The sequence below is a fragment of the Haliotis asinina genome, chromosome 12 (assembly GCF_037392515.1).
Source record: "Haliotis asinina isolate JCU_RB_2024 chromosome 12, JCU_Hal_asi_v2, whole genome shotgun sequence".
NCBI classification, from domain to species: Eukaryota; Metazoa; Mollusca; class Gastropoda; order Lepetellida; family Haliotidae; genus Haliotis; species Haliotis asinina.
In genome coordinates, this window is record NC_090291.1 from 25,182,892 (window position 1) to 25,205,058 (window position 22,167).

General features: G+C 37.3%; 1 protein-coding gene across 1 annotated transcript in view; it reads right to left on the minus strand.

Moving 5' to 3' along the window:
* LOC137258076 (paramyosin-like) overlaps nt 1–22,167 on the minus strand; it is a 258,586-nt gene that overhangs the window by 77,385 nt on the left and 159,034 nt on the right. The window contains exons 5-6 of the mRNA XM_067795629.1: nt 16,909–17,020; nt 1,166–1,257 (exon numbers count right to left, since the gene is read on the minus strand). Of these exons, the coding sequence (XP_067651730.1) occupies nt 1,166–1,257; nt 16,909–17,020 (204 nt within the window). The remainder of the gene's footprint in view (nt 1–1,165; nt 1,258–16,908; nt 17,021–22,167) is intronic.

Consider the following 22,167-nt stretch of genomic DNA (forward strand, 5'->3'; position numbering starts at 1 on the left):
AGATATATTAAAAATAAAATAGTAAAACTTTCCCCTTTAAATATCATTCACAAACGTCAGATACCAAAGTACCACAAAGAGAATTCATCAACACAGTTCTCAATTACGTACGTTTCGCCGGAGGTGGCGCCATTGTCAGAGGTTGTGCCCCCAACGTCAAAAAACGAAGTGGGCGGGGCTTATCGGCCCTGACTGGATCGGTCTATTTCAACTTCCATCATTAACCACAAGCAATTTGAACATAACATCCATCAGGTTATACACCATAAAAAGAATACATTGATTTATGACTTGTGCACCTTGGTACTGTCTCTGTCACATTATGTAATTACACAGATCACACAGATTATGCAGGTGTGATACTTGAACACATGACATGTTGTTATGTCTGTAGGTTGCAAACAAACTGCATCCATTTTTCCTGGACAACTGGACCGGGTGGAAATCAATGCACTTTCAGTTTCAAGTTCTCCTTTGCACTTGGATGGAGGACAACTTTCAGCCACGCAGTAGATCACCATGTCAGTATTTGTTGATTGGATTGAACACAAATGCAGAGAGCATGTATTTACAAACCCCAAAATCTCTATGTACATTATTTAAGGATAACAACTTCTTCTGTTGTACATGATGCAACATTTCGGTATGGATTCTTATACTGTCATCACACTTGCTTGACAATGGTGTATGAATTCATACTGATGAAACACTGCATCATATACACTAAAAGCAGTTGTTATCCATCAAAAATCTTTCTTATTAATTTACCATATTTCTAAAATAATTACACATAATGAGCCTTCAGCCAGTGAAAAGTCTTTGTTACAATTGAGTGCACACCCACCTGCTATGACCAGGTTCGGTCTGCCGGGTACTTCATTTCGAGGGAAGTAAACCCAAGCCGAAAGTATTGTACTTTTGATTTGCCATTGTACGCTTATAATTTTGTTTATTTGTTTTTTCACAATCAGCAATGTATATTACATGTCAAAAATAAGTGATAATTGTGCTTTAATTACATTTGTTGTTTGGGTTCCATGTGACGTTTAATACTCATGTATTGAAATATGGATCTGCCATTTCATTTGTAGTGAAACATCTTCAGCAGTCACATCTGAAGTTCAAGAAAAAGAGAGGAGTATTGACAACAGCACATTCCACTCACCTCATCAAACATTTGCCTATGTTGTGAGGCATACTCCATATACTTGATCAGTTTCATAGTCTTTTCCATGTCTTCTGAAGAGATGAAGTCACCTAAGAAAATAGAAAATTTGAATTATAAATTGTACATTTATAAATACTTGTCCAGTCTAACAGTTTGTACTCTCTCACTCATGATCAACAGCTGAGTAAACATGAACTGCAAGCCAAGTTTTTGGCCTCCTTTGTACCATTCACGCCAACATGCCACATTGCCCCCTTTCCTGGACATGCTAAAGCACCTCACTCATTCTCAGTTAACTGGGACAGTTGTTGTTACCAATGTTTTGGCTGTCAGTGATTTTAGATTTGATATTAAATCAAGGTGTATCTGTACAGATATTCTAAATAATACTGTTTACAATCAGTGCCAGCCTTCAAAAAGATTGCACTAGGTCATATTGCAGTGTCGGAAGCAACTTCTGCTATGTCGGTAGCACATATTCATTTAAGCTTGCTGTGAAATTTTAAAAGTTTTGTTATATCCAGTGTCATGAAAGAACCATAATACATACATGTTATTTAATCCATGTTAGCATGTTAATGGCTCACCAACCTATACACAAAATTCATGTTTTGATTATGTAGGTAGAATCAGAGTAATTTATGTTACTTTGTCTTTGTTAAAGATTTTCTTGTGGTGAATCACGGCACAAGATAACTTTTCTTGATTGGCCTGTTCATCTGTTCTCGATATGTAAAAACATATAGTTTCGATAGCAATTGTATTTCTTACAATATGGAAAAATACGCTCGACATCAGTAAAGATTTTTTATGCAAGTGATCATACATTGCCAATACTAGTCACACACTGGGGGTTCCGGACCATGAGCCCTTAAGGGCTTAATTAGGCTAAATCTCATCCCCCAGTAAACCCATGGAGGTTCTGACTTGAGCCATCCTTCGATGTGCCAGTGGCCCATGCGCCAATCTACTACTGGTTGGCTTACAGTCACAGTGACCTGGATCCCATTCCACTAACCGATTTGAGCCCTATGCCAATCGTAATCCCCTATAATCCCAATCTTAGCGTGACGTTACTTTGGGCATACCGTTCCACTAATCAATCTTACCCAAGCCAATTGTAAAGTTAAGATCCAAAGTCTAACTTGCTCATGACCAACTTAGCATTGCTAAAATCAGTCGTAGAGAAGCAAAAATGACAACTTTCCTTATTCTATGTGAAGAAGAACAGCAAGCATTGAAACATGAATGTATTTTTTGAGACCGATCACAGATTCTAGACACAGTATCAGACGATGTGCTTGTGGCGAGGTACAGGATGCCTCGTCGTGCCTTGTTTATGCTGATCAATGAACTTTAGCCACATATTATGCCAGATACCCAGCGTTCACATGTATTTTCCCCTGAAATCAAGGTGCTGACAATCCTACGATTTCTAGGGATGGGTGGATATTTTGGTGTACTTGGAGATTTAAATGGGATATCTAAGTCCAGCGTATGTAGGCTGCTTCATCCAAATTCATCCATTTGTGATGTATTGGATAACATTTCCATCGATCTGACACTGGGAAGTATCATGAAAACGAAGAGCGATTTTTTTCAAAATCATAGGATTTCCTAAGGTGATTGGTGCCATTGATGGTACTTTGATCCTGATTGCAAAGCCCCCTGAATTGTGATGCATCCTTCAGGTAGGATGGTTGATGCTTTTGATGTTGAGTAATAAGTAGAATAAGTTTTGGTATACTGATTCAAGTGAAACACTTCCTGTTTACATTAGAAACAATCTTGACCAATGGGTGTTAGTTTCTTGTCACAGACAAATGGGGCCCTTTAAGGATTATGCTGTTTGTTTCCAACCCATCGTCATTTAAATCTACTTGTCATTTGTAGACCTAAAGTGATCTGCAGTGAACTGGAGGATTAACAAAGTACACACATATTTCTATGACTTGAAATATTTCTGGATATTTCAGGTAAGGATTTATATCAAATAAATATTCAGGGTGATGCCAAAGCAGAATTATTTTCGTGTGTTTTGTATTAGTAGACAAAGCAAAGACTGCTATTCAAAAAGTCCACATTTCAAACCATTGAGGCACTGACTATATTTTGCTATAAGTTATCGCCTGTATCATATATAAATCCTTATTAATTTATTTGTTTGTAGTTTTCATAATCTTTAATATACCCTATTTATTATTCTTATTATATTTTGCATCTTAATGCAGTAAAAATAAATGGATAAAAATATGCAGTCTTAATATTAATAAAGCACATTACTTGAAATTTTCAGATTTACTGATGTCATGGCAAGATGGCCAGGATCTGCACATGATTCCTCCATTCTACCCAACAGTATCATTGGACAAATATTCCTGCATAACTGCCCAGACGGTTTTCTCCCTGGAGATTCTGGGTACAGTCCTGTTGCTTGGTGTCAGATGTATTTGTAAACAGAAAAGCATGATTTGGATGTAAGGTATAATTCATCTTTTACCCAAGTGTGATAGTTTAACTTGATGATCATATCTCAAATACGAAATTTAAATCTTGACGTTACTGCAACTCTAATAACCATGACCCCTACCAAGGACCAATCAATGATGGCCACCAAGTCTGGCAACATCTCATCAATCATGTCTTTACAAGGTGAAAGTGGATGGGAAGTAGCATATTCACTCTAAAAGTAATTAAAAAGTAGTTAACAGTACAATTCTCAAGTTTGTTTATTTCCTACATGCACACAATTACATATTGTTCAAATATTAAAAGAATGCATCAAGTAATACATCAATTACTCTTTGATAATCTATTTCACAATATTAATGTACACACATACATTACAAAACATAGTCATATGTACCTGCATTGGTATTTGTTGATGCTTCTATATTGCTTAATGTAATATAAAGCATCCTGCATGCCGAATCATGGAAAAACGTTTGAAATCTGTCGTATACATGGATGTAATATCTTCTGATGTTTAGTTACATCACCAAAGTCCTACCCGTTTCTTTTTATACTGATAATGACACTGCATTAATTAATCAAAACTTATCACAGGTGTAATGAAATTCTCAACATTAGAATTGTATAGCCTTTCCTTCAGTTCTGGTCACTGCCGCTCAAGTGCCAGTCTGTCCCTCTCCACAGCCAGCCCCACTCTGGGTCTCCACACTCAGCAACTGCTGCAACACCTCACACTTTGCCTGCACCACCTTCACCAGACACTCCACATGGGTGGATCCATCCCTTGGGGTTGAGGCTAATGTTGCTATCGCTGTGCTTGTTGCTATCTTTTTGGGATGGGGTTGTCAAAGCACCTGCTACAGATGTTGTTGATTTACTGGTACTTACAGCATTATCTGATTCTGCTGTTATTTGTGCTGAAACATTTAACAAAAAATTCTGAAATTGTTTGATAACAAAACATTACTTCGAATCTCAAGAAATCATGGATTCTCATTGCCTCTGAAATTTGGCACATTACTGGGCATAGTAATAGTATTACAAACTTTCAATGGCAAAATGAGCACATGAAAATGTACAGGCATCTTTGGTATTCCCAATATCTCATTCTTTATACACTGCTTTGAAAAAACAGTACCTGCTACACTTTCCTGAGGGAGACAAGTTTCATGTGAATGTTTCTATACTGCAGCTGTTTGAGGTTCATCTCCTATAAACAATGTACATACAGGTGTATCACTATTTGATTAAGTAACCCAAAACAGGTGCAGATAACAAAATCCATGATTAACCTAACTTGAAAAACAGTAACTTGAAATTACAGTTATCCTCAAAATTTATATCACATATGTTCAGTATTGTGACTACTGGTTTGGGTGAAAAGGTGTAAGATTAAATGATAATTACCAATACAAAGTGGAGTTTCAATTCCCCTATCAATTCCCCCAAGCTGACTAACAGGAATGGTTGTCAGCAAGTGACAAAAATGAATTTGAACATGCTGCAGAAAAATATATTTTCACATTAGAATGTTTTGTGGCATATAATAATTGGCAATTTTGATATTCAAATGATTTAGCTGTTTAACCTCACCAGGTCACGTACACCAATTAAAAAAAGTACTAATATGTACTATATGTCCCAAATATGACATATGTTGCTTTTGACCACTTTCTAAAATGGCATTGTGTCATCACATACACCTTGTAATAATCTTTTTTCATGCAAATAATTTCCTTTTCAGTCTTTAGTAAAAATACTACTACACAAAACAGATTTTGTGATTAGGAGAAAGGAATTTCATCTCCCATCTATTACATCTGTTAAACAATGTACATACAGGTGCACATCTGAATTAAACATCTCTTACCTTTTGATCCAGCTCAGTGAGCATAACAGTAGAGGGGTCACCTCCAGTCTTGCTAGCCTCCTTTTTCATTAGCTGTGCTCTTTTTTTCACCTGAATTCTGAAATGAAATATTTCAATTAATCCTTTTCAACACATACTCATTACATGTTCTGAATTTAAAAAATAATATTTTATCTCTTTGGTATTGAGATAATGTGATATATAATTTAAAGTAGATGAAAGAATTTCCTTCTGGAGAAAATGATTCTACAGTTTTCATCATACAATTTTCCTGTATGTCTCTAATCAATTTAGTCCCTTATATTTACAGAAAAAATCTCTGATGTGTAAATGTTGAATTCATAAATTATGATATCTTTCATGACAGAAAATGTTGTTGGGTATGAGAGTGTAAAATCATATATATATGCTGAGGTGGTAGATAATTTATATTGTTGATTGAATGTATCATTTTCAGGTTTACTCAAAGACACATAAAAATAATTTTTACCTTATGTCATTCCACTTCTTGCAGACGTCACCTGCTGATCATACACCAGCTGTGCTGGCGCTTAATCTGAAATGTTTGAAAAATGCATAGTACTCATACAGTATGCAATAATCTTATCACAAAAAATCTGTCATAATATCAATTAAAGAAGAGTATGTCAATGATATATTTTAAAGATCACATGCAACCAAAAAATCAAACATAATTAAAACACATTTATCACTTATTCATGACATATAATATACATTGCTGCTTTTCAAAAAACAAATAAACAAAATTATAGGTGTATAATCGCGATTCAAAGGTGCAATATTTTGTACTTGGGCTTACTTTCCCCGAAACGAAGCGCTCGGGAGACCGAACCCAGTCCTAGCAGGTGGATACGCACTCAAGTGTAATGACGGCTTCCGATTGGCTGTTTCATTTGCTGATATGCTGAGAGCTCATTGTGTGTACAGAAAGAGGATCTGTTTGATGGGCATTTTAGAAGTATGGCGAGTCATAAGAAAGTAAGATTCTTTATGGATAACAACTTCTTTTTGTGTACTTGATGCGTTGTTTCAGTATCACGCTAAAAGAAGTCGTTATCCATGAAGAATGTATATAGAGATGTTGGGTTAGGAAAATACATGTTCTCTGAATTTGCACACGATTCAATAAAGAATCATGTCCGCAGAGATAGTAAACTACTGCGTGACTAGAATCTGTCATTCATTCAAGTACAAAGCAGGACTTGAAAGTGACAAGAGTTTGCACCAAGTTCCGTCAGATCCAGTCATCCGAAAAAAATGAATGTAGTTTGTTTGCAACTCACAGACATGAAAACATGTCGTGTGTATCACATGTGCCTAATTACATAATGTGGCAGACACGGGACTCTGGTGCATGAGTCATAAATCAACTTATTTTCTTCATGTTGTATAGTCTGGTAAGTGTTAAGTTCAAATTGCACGTGGTCAGTGATTGAAGCTGTGTATTGCATGTCGTCTTTAGCAGACAGGCAGACAGACATATAGGTGTGAATAAACCAGACACTGAGCTTTCTCTGTGACAGAGACTGCTCACAACAATCAACAAGTTTTTTTACGTAACGAGTAGATTATTTACTTGTTTGTGTACACAACCAAGATTAGATTACTGCTCACGACCTCAGACGCTGGGCATGCATACTGTTTCAAGCTCCGCGAACCTATTCACTGCGCATGCGTTATGGACGTAGCGCAGCACAGCTGTTGAAACCAGTTTTCTCTCCAACGCTGGGGGGAATTTAGTGAAACGTTTGAACTCCGATTTCGCGGGCTTTTTTTTCATCGCGTTTTTTTCAACTTTATAGGTTGAACTGGCATTTTTTATGATTTGTTTCAGTAAGTGCATACCTAAAGGTACCAGAATCTGCAAAGTTGTGTTTTATGTTGCATGTGACCTTTAAGCATCAGTTTTGTTACAGCCCAAGTCTTTGTTCTTGCTTCCATATCAATTCAGAAAAATGGTTTTAAAACTTAAATAAAAAAATTAATTATTTTCACTTGTTAGTTTTGATTTGTTTCACGTCTCCAAGTTGGCTCTTTACATTTTAAATGATTTAAATATGGGATTAATAAATTATAATCCAAAATATATATCTTGTTGATACTTAGTTCAGTGTCTGTAAACCTGTTAAAAAAAATGAGCCAAATTAGAAGTATAAGTGCACATACATTTACCCTCACTTGAGCCAGACCCATTCATAATATTATTAATAGTTTTAGTAAATGTTTTAGCTGTGAGGTACATTTTGCTTTCTTTTATTATTATTATCAGTTTTATTGAATTTATTTCAGCAATATTACGTGATCACTTACCACCTGATATCTCTAAATTCCAGCTGGAGGAAAATGTCCATGTAACTGGTACCCAGAGATGTACTTATATAAAATACCTCTTTGCTGTACTGAATGTGGTATGGAGAAGTAAAGTCGGAAATGAATAGAATGTTTATAATCAAGAGCTACCTGCCCAATTTACCGGTTCATGTAGAATTTGTTCTGGATGAAAAAAGCCAACATTAGCGATGCATATTAATGAAAAACCTCAGTAAATATGGGGCTTTGATTTGTAAAAGGAACATAAACATTTTTAAAACACGGACAAGCACTTACTTTGAAGCTATCTTCTCCCACATAGAATCTTTTCATTTCTTTGTTATTCCTGGCCCAAATGATGCTGATAATAGGGAGTGATGGTGCACCCCTTTGTCTACAAAGATGGCTATTTCTTCTGTTGAAAAATTGCATTTTCTCACATGAGGTTTCTTCTCCACGTTGATACTGGGTTCCTTTACAACTTCCATCACCTGCTCGACTCTGCAGAAGGGACATAACTCGTGCCTCGCACGAAAGAGTCTCAATCTTAGCTAGGATTGGATTGTAAGATCAGGGCCCACTTTCACAAAATGATCTTAGAGCTACAATTATTGTAAATCCTTAAGATCGCGAGCTTAGGTTTCGGCTACAATCGTCATCCAGTTGCACAAAGTGATTGTAAGCTAAGATCACTGTATGCTATAATCAAAACGTACAATTGGTCGGAACCAATTGTAAGGAGCTAACATCATTGTAGTTAGTAGCAAAATGGCGTCCAAGTTGGTGCCAGTGTCACGCAAATAATTAGCTTTACGTTTGGGGATTGCTTTTATATTGCATAAAACTGTATGATTTGCCTCGACACTTCAACAACATGGAGAATGCAACATCGATTTAACGTCAGAAATATCGTTATTTGAGGTAGTGAACAACATCATTATCGAGTCGATATCATAGAGTACAATTCTCACCCGATTCAGTGTTGGAAAAAGTATGAACACCATACCTTTTTGATAAACAAGGAAAGGATAGTAACGAAAGGTGTCTGCATGCGATTAGCAGTGGCCATGACCTTTTCAATAACTCAAGGGCAGCTAATCTTAGTTTTTACGCAAGATGGGAGTGGTTTCCCTTTGTGTATTATGCCGTTGCCGTAAAATCTGCCATGCCCAAATGCAATGTATGTTATGTTGTGACATCGCAGATCTCCACATATATTTCTTTTCGATCTTTGACGTGTCAATGGTTTATCATTATAATAATCTACAGTTGGATAATGTACAAATTTATGTTTCTTTCTGACGAGAGAATAGAGTTTTAATCTATGCATTTTAAATATAATACAAGTATTCTTCAAACAGGAAAATACACTTACTGAGGCATGTGAAATTTGCATAAAAAAGTTTCTTAACAAAAAGAAAAAGTAATTATCAACAAAATAGCGTAAAGCAATGAACATACTGTTGATAAGTATTTAACAACACATAAAACGCACATGGAATAATATGTTTTTCATATTTCCCTGCCATGCATTTTCCACAACACTCCCACAGTCATGTCACCCTTTCATATCTTTACAAATCTAATGCTTGTGGGATACATTTGGGATTTTTCTCCAAATAACACCGACCAGATGCCAAACTCAGATTCATTGACAGTCACTGACAAATCATGGTACACTTAGGTGATTATATCATAAGGAAATTTTGTTTATAATTTATGTTATCTTTTTCATAAATTTTTTATCTTAATTTTCATGGTTACTAAGTCAGTAACTCAAAACCCAAATTTGTTAATGTATTTGTTTGTATTTCAATATTTTCATAAAACATGATATTTCTGTGGTTGCAGTATGACATTCTCAGTTCATAAATAATATTAAAATGTAGAAAAATTAGAGAATAACCCACGAGGTACGAGTTATCATATATGTTATCTTCCACATATTTATTACAAAGATTTGTGGGGTTGTTTTGCTTGTTTTTTTTTGTTTTGTTTTGTTTTCATGAAAACTCTGCAAGGTGCAGTTAAGGAAGGAATGTCAGTTGTGTGCAGTAACCAGTTCCACATTTTATTTGCGTTGCATTCTTTGTGCACTTGAAGACAACTGTAGACAGGAGTCGAGTTTAAGAAACTTCTACCTCCAACGTTGAAGAGTTTAGTCTCAGTTAAGATAGCGATCTTAAATCCATGCTGTCTTAAGATTGTCTTTGTGCAAGTGGATTAGGGAAATTGTATGGTGATTGTAAAGTTGATTGTAGGGGCCTAAGATTGATTGTAACCAAGATTGCTCTGTGCAAGCAGGCCCAGGACCAGCAACAATCGGCCTAAGATCGCTTAGTGGAACAGGTGTAACTTTTAGCTAAGACAATCGTAAAATTGGAGCTGGAGCGTATAACAATAGAATTATGTATATAGTGTTGTTCTGAACAGACAGACAGTGAATATATGTCCCTGAAGATTCACAACTATTCAAAAAAGTACCCAAAAACAATAGTGAATTGATTTGTGTTCGGCAAGACTCACTCTACCAACCTAGCAGCAGCCTAGACCTAAAGTTCTGGCTGAAAAATATCTTGTGTGTTTGCAATGCAAAAAGAAAACCATCAGGAAAATGCTGTACACCATTGTCCTCATGCACATGGCCCAAAACGGCCTGTGAACTTACGAGAAGGCTGAGAACTGCCATGTGTGCGATGAACTCCTGAACAGCAATGCTGTGACAGATCACTGTAACATGACTGGTGCTGACTACAGAGGTGCTGCTCATAATATGTGCAACCTGAAGCTCAATGTACATCCCTGTCATGATTGCTTCCCATTGATCGCTTTCACAGCACCTTGACTGACTCATCCATCAACCTGGATGATTAATCGCACACGACAGCAATGTGTGGGACAAAGTAGCCTGCAAGACTCTTGGTGACTACCATGACCTGTACTTGAAAACGGACATGCCGCTGTTGGGTCATGTGTTTGAAATATTAAAAAATATGTGCTCAAAACAGTATGACCTGGACCCTCGCGAGCTTAGGTTTCGGCTACAATCGTCATCCAGTTGCACAAAGTGATTGTAAGCTAAGATCACTGTATGCTATAATCAAAACGTACAATTGGTCGGAACCAATTGTAAGGAGCTAACATCATTGTAGTTAGTAGCAAAATGGCGTCCAAGTTGGTGCCAGTGTCACGCAAATAATTAGCTTTACGTTTGGGGATTGCTTTTATATTGCATAAAACTGTATGATTTGCCTCGACACTTCAACAACATGGAGAATGCAACATCGATTTAACGTCAGAAATATCGTTATTTGAGGTAGTGAACAACATCATTATCGAGTCGATATCATAGAGTACAATTCTCACCCGATTCAGTGTTGGAAAAAGTATGAACACCATACCTTTTTGATAAACAAGGAAAGGATAGTAACGAAAGGTGTCTGCATGCGATTAGCAGTGGCCATGACCTTTTCAATAACTCAAGGGCAGCTAATCTTAGTTTTTACGCAAGATGGGAGTGGTTTCCCTTTGTGTATTATGCCGTTGCCGTAAAATCTGCCATGCCCAAATGCAATGTATGTTATGTTGTGACATCGCAGATCTCCACATATATTTCTTTTCGATCTTTGACGTGTCAATGGTTTATCATTATAATAATCTACAGTTGGATAATGTACAAATTTATGTTTCTTTCTGACGAGAGAATAGAGTTTTAATCTATGCATTTTAAATATAATACAAGTATTCTTCAAACAGGAAAATACACTTACTGAGGCATGTGAAATTTGCATAAAAAAGTTTCTTAACAAAAAGAAAAAGTAATTATCAACAAAATAGCGTAAAGCAATGAACATACTGTTGATAAGTATTTAACAACACATAAAACGCACATGGAATAATATGTTTTTCATATTTCCCTGCCATGCATTTTCCACAACACTCCCACAGTCATGTCACCCTTTCATATCTTTACAAATCTAATGCTTGTGGGATACATTTGGGATTTTTCTCCAAATAACACCGACCAGATGCCAAACTCAGATTCATTGACAGTCACTGACAAATCATGGTACACTTAGGTGATTATATCATAAGGAAATTTTGTTTATAATTTATGTTATCTTTTTCATAAATTTTTTATCTTAATTTTCATGGTTACTAAGTCAGTAACTCAAAACCCAAATTTGTTAATGTATTTGTTTGTATTTCAATATTTTCATAAAACATGATATTTCTGTGGTTGCAGTATGACATTCTCAGTTCATAAATAATATTAAAATGTAGAAAAATTAGAGAATAACCCACGAGGTACGAGTTATCATATATGTTATCTTCCACATATTTATTACAAAGATTTGTGGGGTTGTTTTGCTTGTTTTTTTTTGTTTTGTTTTGTTTTCATGAAAACTCTGCAAGGTGCAGTTAAGGAAGGAATGTCAGTTGTGTGCAGTAACCAGTTCCACATTTTATTTGCGTTGCATTCTTTGTGCACTTGAAGACAACTGTAGACAGGAGTCGAGTTTAAGAAACTTCTACCTCCAACGTTGAAGAGTTTAGTCTCAGTTAAGATAGCGATCTTAAATCCATGCTGTCTTAAGATTGTCTTTGTGCAAGTGGATTAGGGAAATTGTATGGTGATTGTAAAGTTGATTGTAGGGGCCTAAGATTGATTGTAACCAAGATTGCTCTGTGCAAGCAGGCCCAGGACCAGCAACAATCGGCCTAAGATCGCTTAGTGGAACAGGTGTAACTTTTAGCTAAGACAATCGTAAAATTGGAGCTGGAGCGTATAACAATAGAATTATGTATATAGTGTTGTTCTGAACAGACAGACAGTGAATATATGTCCCTGAAGATTCACAACTATTCAAAAAAGTACCCAAAAACAATAGTGAATTGATTTGTGTTCGGCAAGACTCACTCTACCAACCTAGCAGCAGCCTAGACCTAAAGTTCTGGCTGAAAAATATCTTGTGTGTTTGCAATGCAAAAAGAAAACCATCAGGAAAATGCTGTACACCATTGTCCTCATGCACATGGCCCAAAACGGCCTGTGAACTTACGAGAAGGCTGAGAACTGCCATGTGTGCGATGAACTCCTGAACAGCAATGCTGTGACAGATCACTGTAACATGACTGGTGCTGACTACAGAGGTGCTGCTCATAATATGTGCAACCTGAAGCTCAATGTACATCCCTGTCATGATTGCTTCCCATTGATCGCTTTCACAGCACCTTGACTGACTCATCCATCAACCTGGATGATTAATCGCACACGACAGCAATGTGTGGGACAAAGTAGCCTGCAAGACTCTTGGTGACTACCATGACCTGTACTTGAAAACGGACATGCCGCTGTTGGGTCATGTGTTTGAAATATTAAAAAATATGTGCTCAAAACAGTATGACCTGGACCCTCGCGAGCTTAGGTTTCGGCTACAATCGTCATCCAGTTGCACAAAGTGATTGTAAGCTAAGATCACTGTATGCTATAATCAAAACGTACAATTGGTCGGAACCAATTGTAAGGAGCTAACATCATTGTAGTTAGTAGCAAAATGGCGTCCAAGTTGGTGCCAGTGTCACGCAAATAATTAGCTTTACGTTTGGGGATTGCTTTTATATTGCATAAAACTGTATGATTTGCCTCGACACTTCAACAACATGGAGAATGCAACATCGATTTAACGTCAGAAATATCGTTATTTGAGGTAGTGAACAACATCATTATCGAGTCGATATCATAGAGTACAATTCTCACCCGATTCAGTGTTGGAAAAAGTATGAACACCATACCTTTTTGATAAACAAGGAAAGGATAGTAACGAAAGGTGTCTGCATGCGATTAGCAGTGGCCATGACCTTTTCAATAACTCAACCCTGTGTTGCATTTCTCCTCTTCCGTTCTCTCTTGGAATGCCCTGTTGAAAAAGACAGACATGGAGATGAAACTGCTGACGAATTACAACATGCACCTGCTCATCAAGAAAGGTTTATGAGGTGGGATTTCCATGACCTCCAAAAGCTAAGCCAATGCCAACAAGTACATGTAAGGCCACGACCCCAGCAAACTGACCAAACATCTCCCCTACCTTGATGCCAACAACCTGTACAGCTGGGCCATGAGCCAGTATCTCCCCAATGGGGAAATCAAATGAGTCTCCTTGCCCAAGAAAAACAATGTCGTGAGCCTTGCACCAGATTCAAATAAAGGCTACTTATTCAAAGTGGACATGGAATATCTGGAGGCATTACGTGATTGGCACAACTTCTATCCTGGCTCCCAAACAACTGACAGTGAACCCAGACTGGATGTCCGACTACCGACGCACTTGCTGGGAAACAATACGCCAGCCAAATTGTGCCAAACTTGAGGAACGAGACAAAATACATCGTTCACTATCATAACCTGCAACTGTACCTATCACTAGAGGGCCTGCGTTCAATCAAAGTCCTTGGATGGAGCTTTACATCTGTATGGACATTGACTTGCGAAAACTGGCCACCAGCGATTTTGAAAAACAAACATACAAACTCGTGAACAACTCAGTGAGAATTTGAGAAAACGTGTCAACATGAAGCTTGTGAGATCAAACGAAGAAGAAAAACTTTGGCAACTCATCGCCAGCCCACACACTCAGCTGAAGCAAAATATTCATCGATGACTTGGCTGTGCTGCACATGAACAAAATGTTGCTACATCAAATTCAAATTTCTACTGCAACGTGTTGAGAAAGCAGTACAGCCATGGGTGCAAAGTCTTGCATACAGACATGGATTCCCTGCTCATGGAAATTTGCATGAGGACGTGTACGAGGACATGACGTATCTGTATGACACCAGCGACTACCCTAAAGATTACCCTTTGCATGACACCACCAACAAGATGAAGGACGAATGCGTGGACACGCCAAATGCTGAGTACATCAGCTTGAGACCCAAGATGTATCCCATTATAAAAGCATCCGACAAAATCAGGAAGGCGAAAGGCATTAAAAAATATGTAGTGAAAAAACACATCAACCACGCCAGATTCAAGGAAGCTCTGTTCAAGACCAAAAAATTCAAACAACAAATGAACATGATGAAAAGCCGCAGACACAGGATATACTAACTGAAGATCAACAAGATCTCACTGCCTCCCACTTACGGTTACAGACGTGTATCCATATCGAACAACTTAATGCAGGTACTGGGAAGGTGCGGACAACTCAGTCAGAATGCTCGCCAAAGCCATGTGTATCTCTTGAGAAGCCAAAACCTGCCTCAAAAAAACCAAAAAAGCCATCTGGCAAGTCTACCTGGTGGCACCTTGGTACATTCTGAGAAGAAAATTTAACATTCCAAATCCAAATCGCGTTCAGCAATCCAACTTCCTGTTTCTCCCGCATGAAAGAGTGAGGTGCAAAACCTACAAGTACGCTCTGATCATCATCGACATGTCAGTTGCTACAAAGAAGCCAAACCGCTGACAACCAAAGATTAGAATGGAGTCGACAAAGCCTTGGAACACATCTATGAACGCAGTCACTTGTCCTGGCCCACCATATCTACAAGATCAATCCTGGACATGAGTTCATGGGCGCCATGTCGCAGCTCCTGGCCAAGCACAATGTTCAGGTGGGAGAAGGCGTAGCGGGAGCTCACTGCAGCCAAGCCATCATCAAGAGATTCAGTCACCCCTTTCCCAAATGCCTGTTCTTGCCTAAGTACTCAGGGATTCAATCAATCCCAGAAACAGGAACATGGAATGATTCACACACTTGCCGAGAGTGGTGGATGCCATAAACCATGAAGTCACCAGACTCCTGGACAAGAGACCTGTCAATGCCATCAAAATAAAATCTGTTGAATCATCACTGGTGGCACATCGTGATAAAACAGAAGAGAAACCATTACCACACTGTGTCAGCATTAGGTACTTGTGGCAGTGGCAAATATGAGGGTGACAGCAGAAAACGCACCAGTGATTCGATGTGGTCCACGTAAACATACAGTGTCAACCTGGTCGACATCAAAGAACCAAACTTGTACTACTTGAAAGATGGGCCACCAGGAGCGTTCGTCAGAGTTGAGTTGATGATTGTACCTCATTACACAGTCCCTTACACATCTCCCACCATGTGATAATAGTTCTCTTGACTGTTGAAGTTAACATTGTGTTGGTATGTCAAAGTGTGCGGCTTGCCCTGGCACCGATTGATTCTCCTTTTTCAAAGTCCATCTTTTCCACCCTTGACCCCATGCTCACTTTAAAATTTATATCTCAAAAACTATTTGGCTGATTTTAGCCAAATTTTGCATGCACATCTGTAGAAGTATAGACAGTAGCAGTTTTGGATAAGGGACTTCTCATGGGCCCAATATAAAAACTGGGCCCTTGAGAAGGAGCTGGTGCAAAACTGCTATTGTCTATACTGCTAACACTGTTATTCATTTAATATCTTCATTTGAATGGTTTCATTTACATCATGTTCAATCAGGTGTGGCCTCATATTTTACCATCAGTATACACAAAGCTTGAATTTCCCCAAGTCATACACAGTTCAGAGTTTTGCATCAGTTGAGGCATTTATAAATGTAACAATATCATGTTTCGCTTATATCACCACGTCAAAAGAGACGGCGTTACATTTCAGTATCAGTTAAGAATTAAGGAAGCAATTCAGATGTGCAACTTCCTGAAAGTCAAAATGCTTTGCATGCAGAACATGCATGTAGAAAATACTGACAGTGAAATGTAGATATATCTGCATGAAACATGCATGTTTCTGAATTAATGTGAACATGTATGGGCATTACTTTCCACTGGTTATGAGTATGTGTTACTGTCTGTAACACATGGGAATTTTACTGTTTGGTATATTAAGCTGTTACAGTTACATATATAATTGTTACCATATAACTGCAGGTTTATGATTTTTGTATGGTGCCTGCAGTTTCATATGTCTGCCTACTTGTTTAGTGTGCGTGCACTTAACTCATATCACTATAGACACAGTCCGTTATGTTAAAACTGTCACCATGTATTTTTTTCAAGACATGTATATAACAGTACACTGCTTACTTCTGGTGAAGTACTTGAGTCTGGAGAGACTGGCTTTGTCACAAGTGTCAAGCTCATGGATCAGGGGCCGTGCCTCATGGTGATGGCGCTTCACATCAGTCTTCAGACCCTCCTATATAAGAATGGCAACATGGTATTAATATGGCTATTTTTCTACTTGGGCCATAAGTGAGTGAGTAAGTAAGTTTAGTTTTACATCACACTCAGCAATATTGAATCACCTATATGGCAGCGGTCTGTAAATAATCAAGTCTGGAACAGACAATCCAGTGATCAACAGCATGAACATCGATCTGCGCAACTGGGAACCGTTGACATATGCCAACCAAGTACTTGGGCCATAAATTCCTACAACGTCAAAGGTGCTGCCAAATTTTTATTGTACAAAGTGTCAGTGGTAGTCGTGAACTTTTCCTTGATGATGAATCTGTACAGTTTGTATCAAAAGACAGTGATTATTACAGAGCTGTTGACTTTTGTCACTGTGTCCAAAATTTCATTGACAGTATTCACAAATGAGATAACCCTGAACAGGTTTCTGAACACTCATCTGGCTAATTCATCAATGCTAATGCAACAACATGGAAACAGCTGTTCTGCAGCCAGACCAATTTTATTTCTTGTTTTACGGATTTCTGTCCTCAGAAAACCTACAATCAGGGGCAAAATAAAAAGTAAAGTATAATAAAATCAGTCAAAGTAATATTCCTTCAAAATAAAAAATAAGTATTTTGCTTGTGTTGTTTTATGATTTGTATATGGGGCAAAATACAAACTAAAAAAATTGTCTTTTAAGTTTACAATTTGGGCAACAAAAACATCAGAATTGTATTTTTTGAGTGCAGAAAATTTATTGTTGTTTTTCTTCTTATTCTTGAAATATACATCCAGTGGATCCGTAAAACAAAAAATGAAATTGGTCTGGCCTAAGGTAACTATACTCTGTCAAAGTTTGGGTTAGGTTATCATAAATATAAATGTATGACTTTATTACTCATTGACATTTTAACTCATTAAGCCCGAGAGCCACTTCATTGCTCAACATCTGGAACTCCATGCTGATTGCCTGGCTCGCTGTGGCAAGACTAATTAGGGCTAGTCATGCCTGACATCTCTGGCAGGTTTCAGAGATTACAGGAAAGTGTATCGTCATATGAGCAAGTCCTGATTGTTTAATTGTTTAATTGTGTTGTAAAGATATATGCTGAAAGAAAATTCAGGTGTGACTACATTTCATATACGTAACCTTTTAAGTAATTTTACCACACTTTCTCTTGTAGACCTTTGGTGGCGTGTACAAATATATTTTCTTAACATATGTATGTATTCTTTGTATGTAAGACATACTTCAATTGTCCCTCTCATACCATCGTACGAGGTTAAAGGGGAGCGATTTCCGTGGAATGGTGCAAACATTTGTTATTGTTTTTCTCCCGTGAGTACCCAGATGATATCCCAGATTTTGTGACTGGTTTGTGACCTCTGCTGTACAGTACGTCTGCGCAATTGATAGTTTAATTATAGACAGATCAACAAAGGTGAAGTCATTTTTACTTCATTACAAATGTATTATGAAAACAAATGAAACACTTTGAAGGTTAATCATCTGCCAGTGGTAGAAATGGTTAAAAAAACCTATTAGGACAGAAAAATAACAAAGCCAATGTACAACTCTATATTTTGTCTCATAACCCTAACTTGTTTATTGTCATATTTGTATGATTTTGAAAATTAATAAAAGAACACACGGTCTGTTTATACTTATAGCAAATTTCTAACATGACAGCAACATTTATACATTGTATAGATTGCCAGTGTGGATCCTATTTCACGTACATACGCGATCTAGTGTGTGTTTTCTGTCATATAGATTCTGCTGAATGCTACAACAAATACATTAAAACAAAATGCAAATAATGAATGTAAAACTGACTAATTTTATAGCAACAATGTCAGGGTACTACCTTGTTCAGGAATGTATCCATCAATATCCACATATTCCATTCATCTGCAGCTGGCTGGTAAATAATCCTGCTCTATGTCGTAAGTCTTACAACAGTCTAATTTGTGAAAAAGTAACACATCGTTTCACGTCTTTCACATTGGTGAAAACCTGATAAACCTCTCATTGGTCACCCAAGATAGCACACCTGGCAACTAATTGTATGATGTCCGCCTTTCTAAGAAATTTAGTTAACCCATAATGAGCAATCAGTCAATCAACGCAAGGGTGGTTAATTCTTTGGAGGGAGGATGTTGTTTTTACACTTGCACTATACGACAGGGTGTAGTCAGTATAGATTAGTCCATCTACATACACTGCCTTTTGACAAATCCACTAGAAGATAAAAGTAATTAATCGATAAGTGTGTTATCGGTTAATCCTTTGATCAATGTTTGTTTTTGTAAGTCAGCAGATAGACCCTCTTGCATCACTTACATGCACATATTATATAACATACAATACATTTACCACTAGAGACCTTAATTTATAATGTTGAGTATTTACTCCAGACAGGAGAAATGCCAATGGGAACCTTTGTTGAATAACCTAAGTGGTGTTACTAATAATTATACCTGTTATAAATTCATTAACTGACCATCCAAAAAATGATGCCTGTAGACATCATATTTTCACATAACATGATTAAGTATCGAGGTTAAAAACACAGAAATAGCATCAAATTGGATCAGTCACTATACCATCCAAGCATCCGAAAAAAACTACACTGCTGGGATATTATGTTACGATCAGACAATGAATACCATGGATATTTTTAAATAACGGCACATGATGGGCATCTGGGAATCTTCACCTTTTAGGGTGAAGGAATTCTGCTAATATGGACAGGAGCCCAGTCCCTTTGTCCGTCACGGTCTAGGGAGCAGTCGCTGACCAATTTGCAGTTTGGTTTCGTAATTAGACCATTGGCGAGAAACGTTATTCGCTCCACATCAGTATCCCTTTAAATTGTACAAAACATCTATGTCAATGGCAGTAAAGAAGAATTTCTCTTCTATGAAAGAAGCATTTTTGCTGATACATTGTTAGTGTATACTGAATATTTTAAAGAAAGTACTAATACACTAGTCTGTGACTTACATGGAGCAGATTCACAGTTTGTCACTTTGGTTCATCTAGATTTAACGCAGAAAAACATGCATTATCATACGAACATATATGTATACATATTGTAAAATACTATTCCTAGCACTAAGACAAAGGACAAAGGGTCTTGGGATGGGGCGTCATCAAAGTTTCCGAATAGAACATTTTGTATCTCCACTGTTCAATATAGTGGCTGATTTGTTATCTATGACCAATTGTATCATGAGATACCTGCCACAGAGGAAATGTCAGGTGATGGGGCATGGGCATGGGACACAGATTGATTATTCACTGGATCTTTATCCAATCGATAGGCTGAATTTTGGTTTCAGCTATCATGAAAAAGTTTGTGTATCGTGAACAATTGTTATTAGTTATCACATTGTGTTGAGGGAAATACAGGATTTTATCAGTCCTGAGTAAGGTTGTATTCCCTGAGCCACCTAAGAGGGACGGATAAAACCCTGTATTTCCCTCGACACAATGTGATAACGCATTTATCTAGCTGAATGTTTTCACTAAATCAAAACAAAACAACACAACACGTTAGAACTTTTTGCTTCAATTTCCGCTTCTGATGTTGTGGCAAAACGTTTCATTGCTGCCATATTGACACCAGCTGATCGTTTGACCTCAATGCACCGCACATTACTAAATGCTTGTCGATGCACGCTTTTCTCACTTTGCGTCGTCACCCAGGCGTAGCGGGGTGATATGCCTTTCGTAGCGGGATTACATGACTTTTATACTCCCGCTGGCGGATCATGATGGATGTACATGGTATTTTATCAGAGTCACATGGACCTATCAAAACTCGACATTGTTACATGAGGCTAGATAAACATAATTGTAAGGATGCAATTATTTGGTGGCATGTGTATTTTCTTAACACGTTTGTACTCTTTGTATGTAAGACATACTTAAACAAATTGTCCCTCTCATATCATTGTGTGAGGCTATATTGTTCAAAACATCTATGTCAATGGCAGTAAAGAAGAATTTACGCACATGCCTAATAATCTTCTATGAAAGAAGCGTTTTCGCTGATATGTTGCTAGTATATACTGAATATGTTAAGGTAAGTACTAATAAGCTAATGTGTGACTTACATGGAACAGATTCACAGTTTGTCACTTTGGTTCATCTAGATTTAACGCAGAAAATATATGTTATCATATGAACATATATGTATGCATATTGTATAATGCTATTCCTTGCACATACATAACACAAAGGGTTATGGGATGGACGTTTTGTATTTCAGCTGTTCAGTATGGTGGTTGATTTGTTATCTGTGACCAGTCGTATCATGAGATACCTGTCACAGAGGAAATGACAGGTGATGAGGCGTGGGCTAAATTTCTGAAGAGCACGTTCGGTCACTAGACAGCTGGGATACAGATTGACTATTGGTTTGATCGCTGACCGATTGATATGCTGGATTTCGGTTTTATCAACTCTAGCGATCATGAAAATTTTTGTGTATCATGAACATACATAATCGTAAGGATGCCTGAAATGTACATGTAGGACTAAAAAGCAGAGTTGGTTTTTTTTAAAGTGCTCAAAGCGCTACAATCCGCTTATTTTTACCCCGGATAACCCAATCCATCCATCAAGTAGAGATAGTATTTATTTGCATATACATTTTGCGCACACTACTTGCACATCAAATATAATGGCTTGCTGAACATTCCAATATCATCTGCACATTGTTATGAATCAATATCACAATTCAAGTACATGTATTATAGAATTAAAATAAGTTACACGATACTGATTTATTATGATGTATACACTTGCAGTTGAATCTCCCCACATATTTATGAAGATGGGCACACATATATTAATTTTGTTTTGAAAGCAAACGAATTTCAGAAGATTGACAATGGACTCCACAAAATGAATGAATGATTTAATTTAGAAGAAGGTTTTGTAACCTTGTCATCGTTAATTCAATCAATGTGCAAACATAGTATCTTAGTATTCACTCCCAATGACGAGTAACAAACACTTACCTCCTGTAACAACATCTCATAATCCCCTTTCTCTCAGACATGTGTTCATTTGCTTGTATAAGCCCAGGACATTGCAAGTAATTGTTATCAAAACACATTAATAGTTCTTCTGATTAACACAGAAAGTAACCT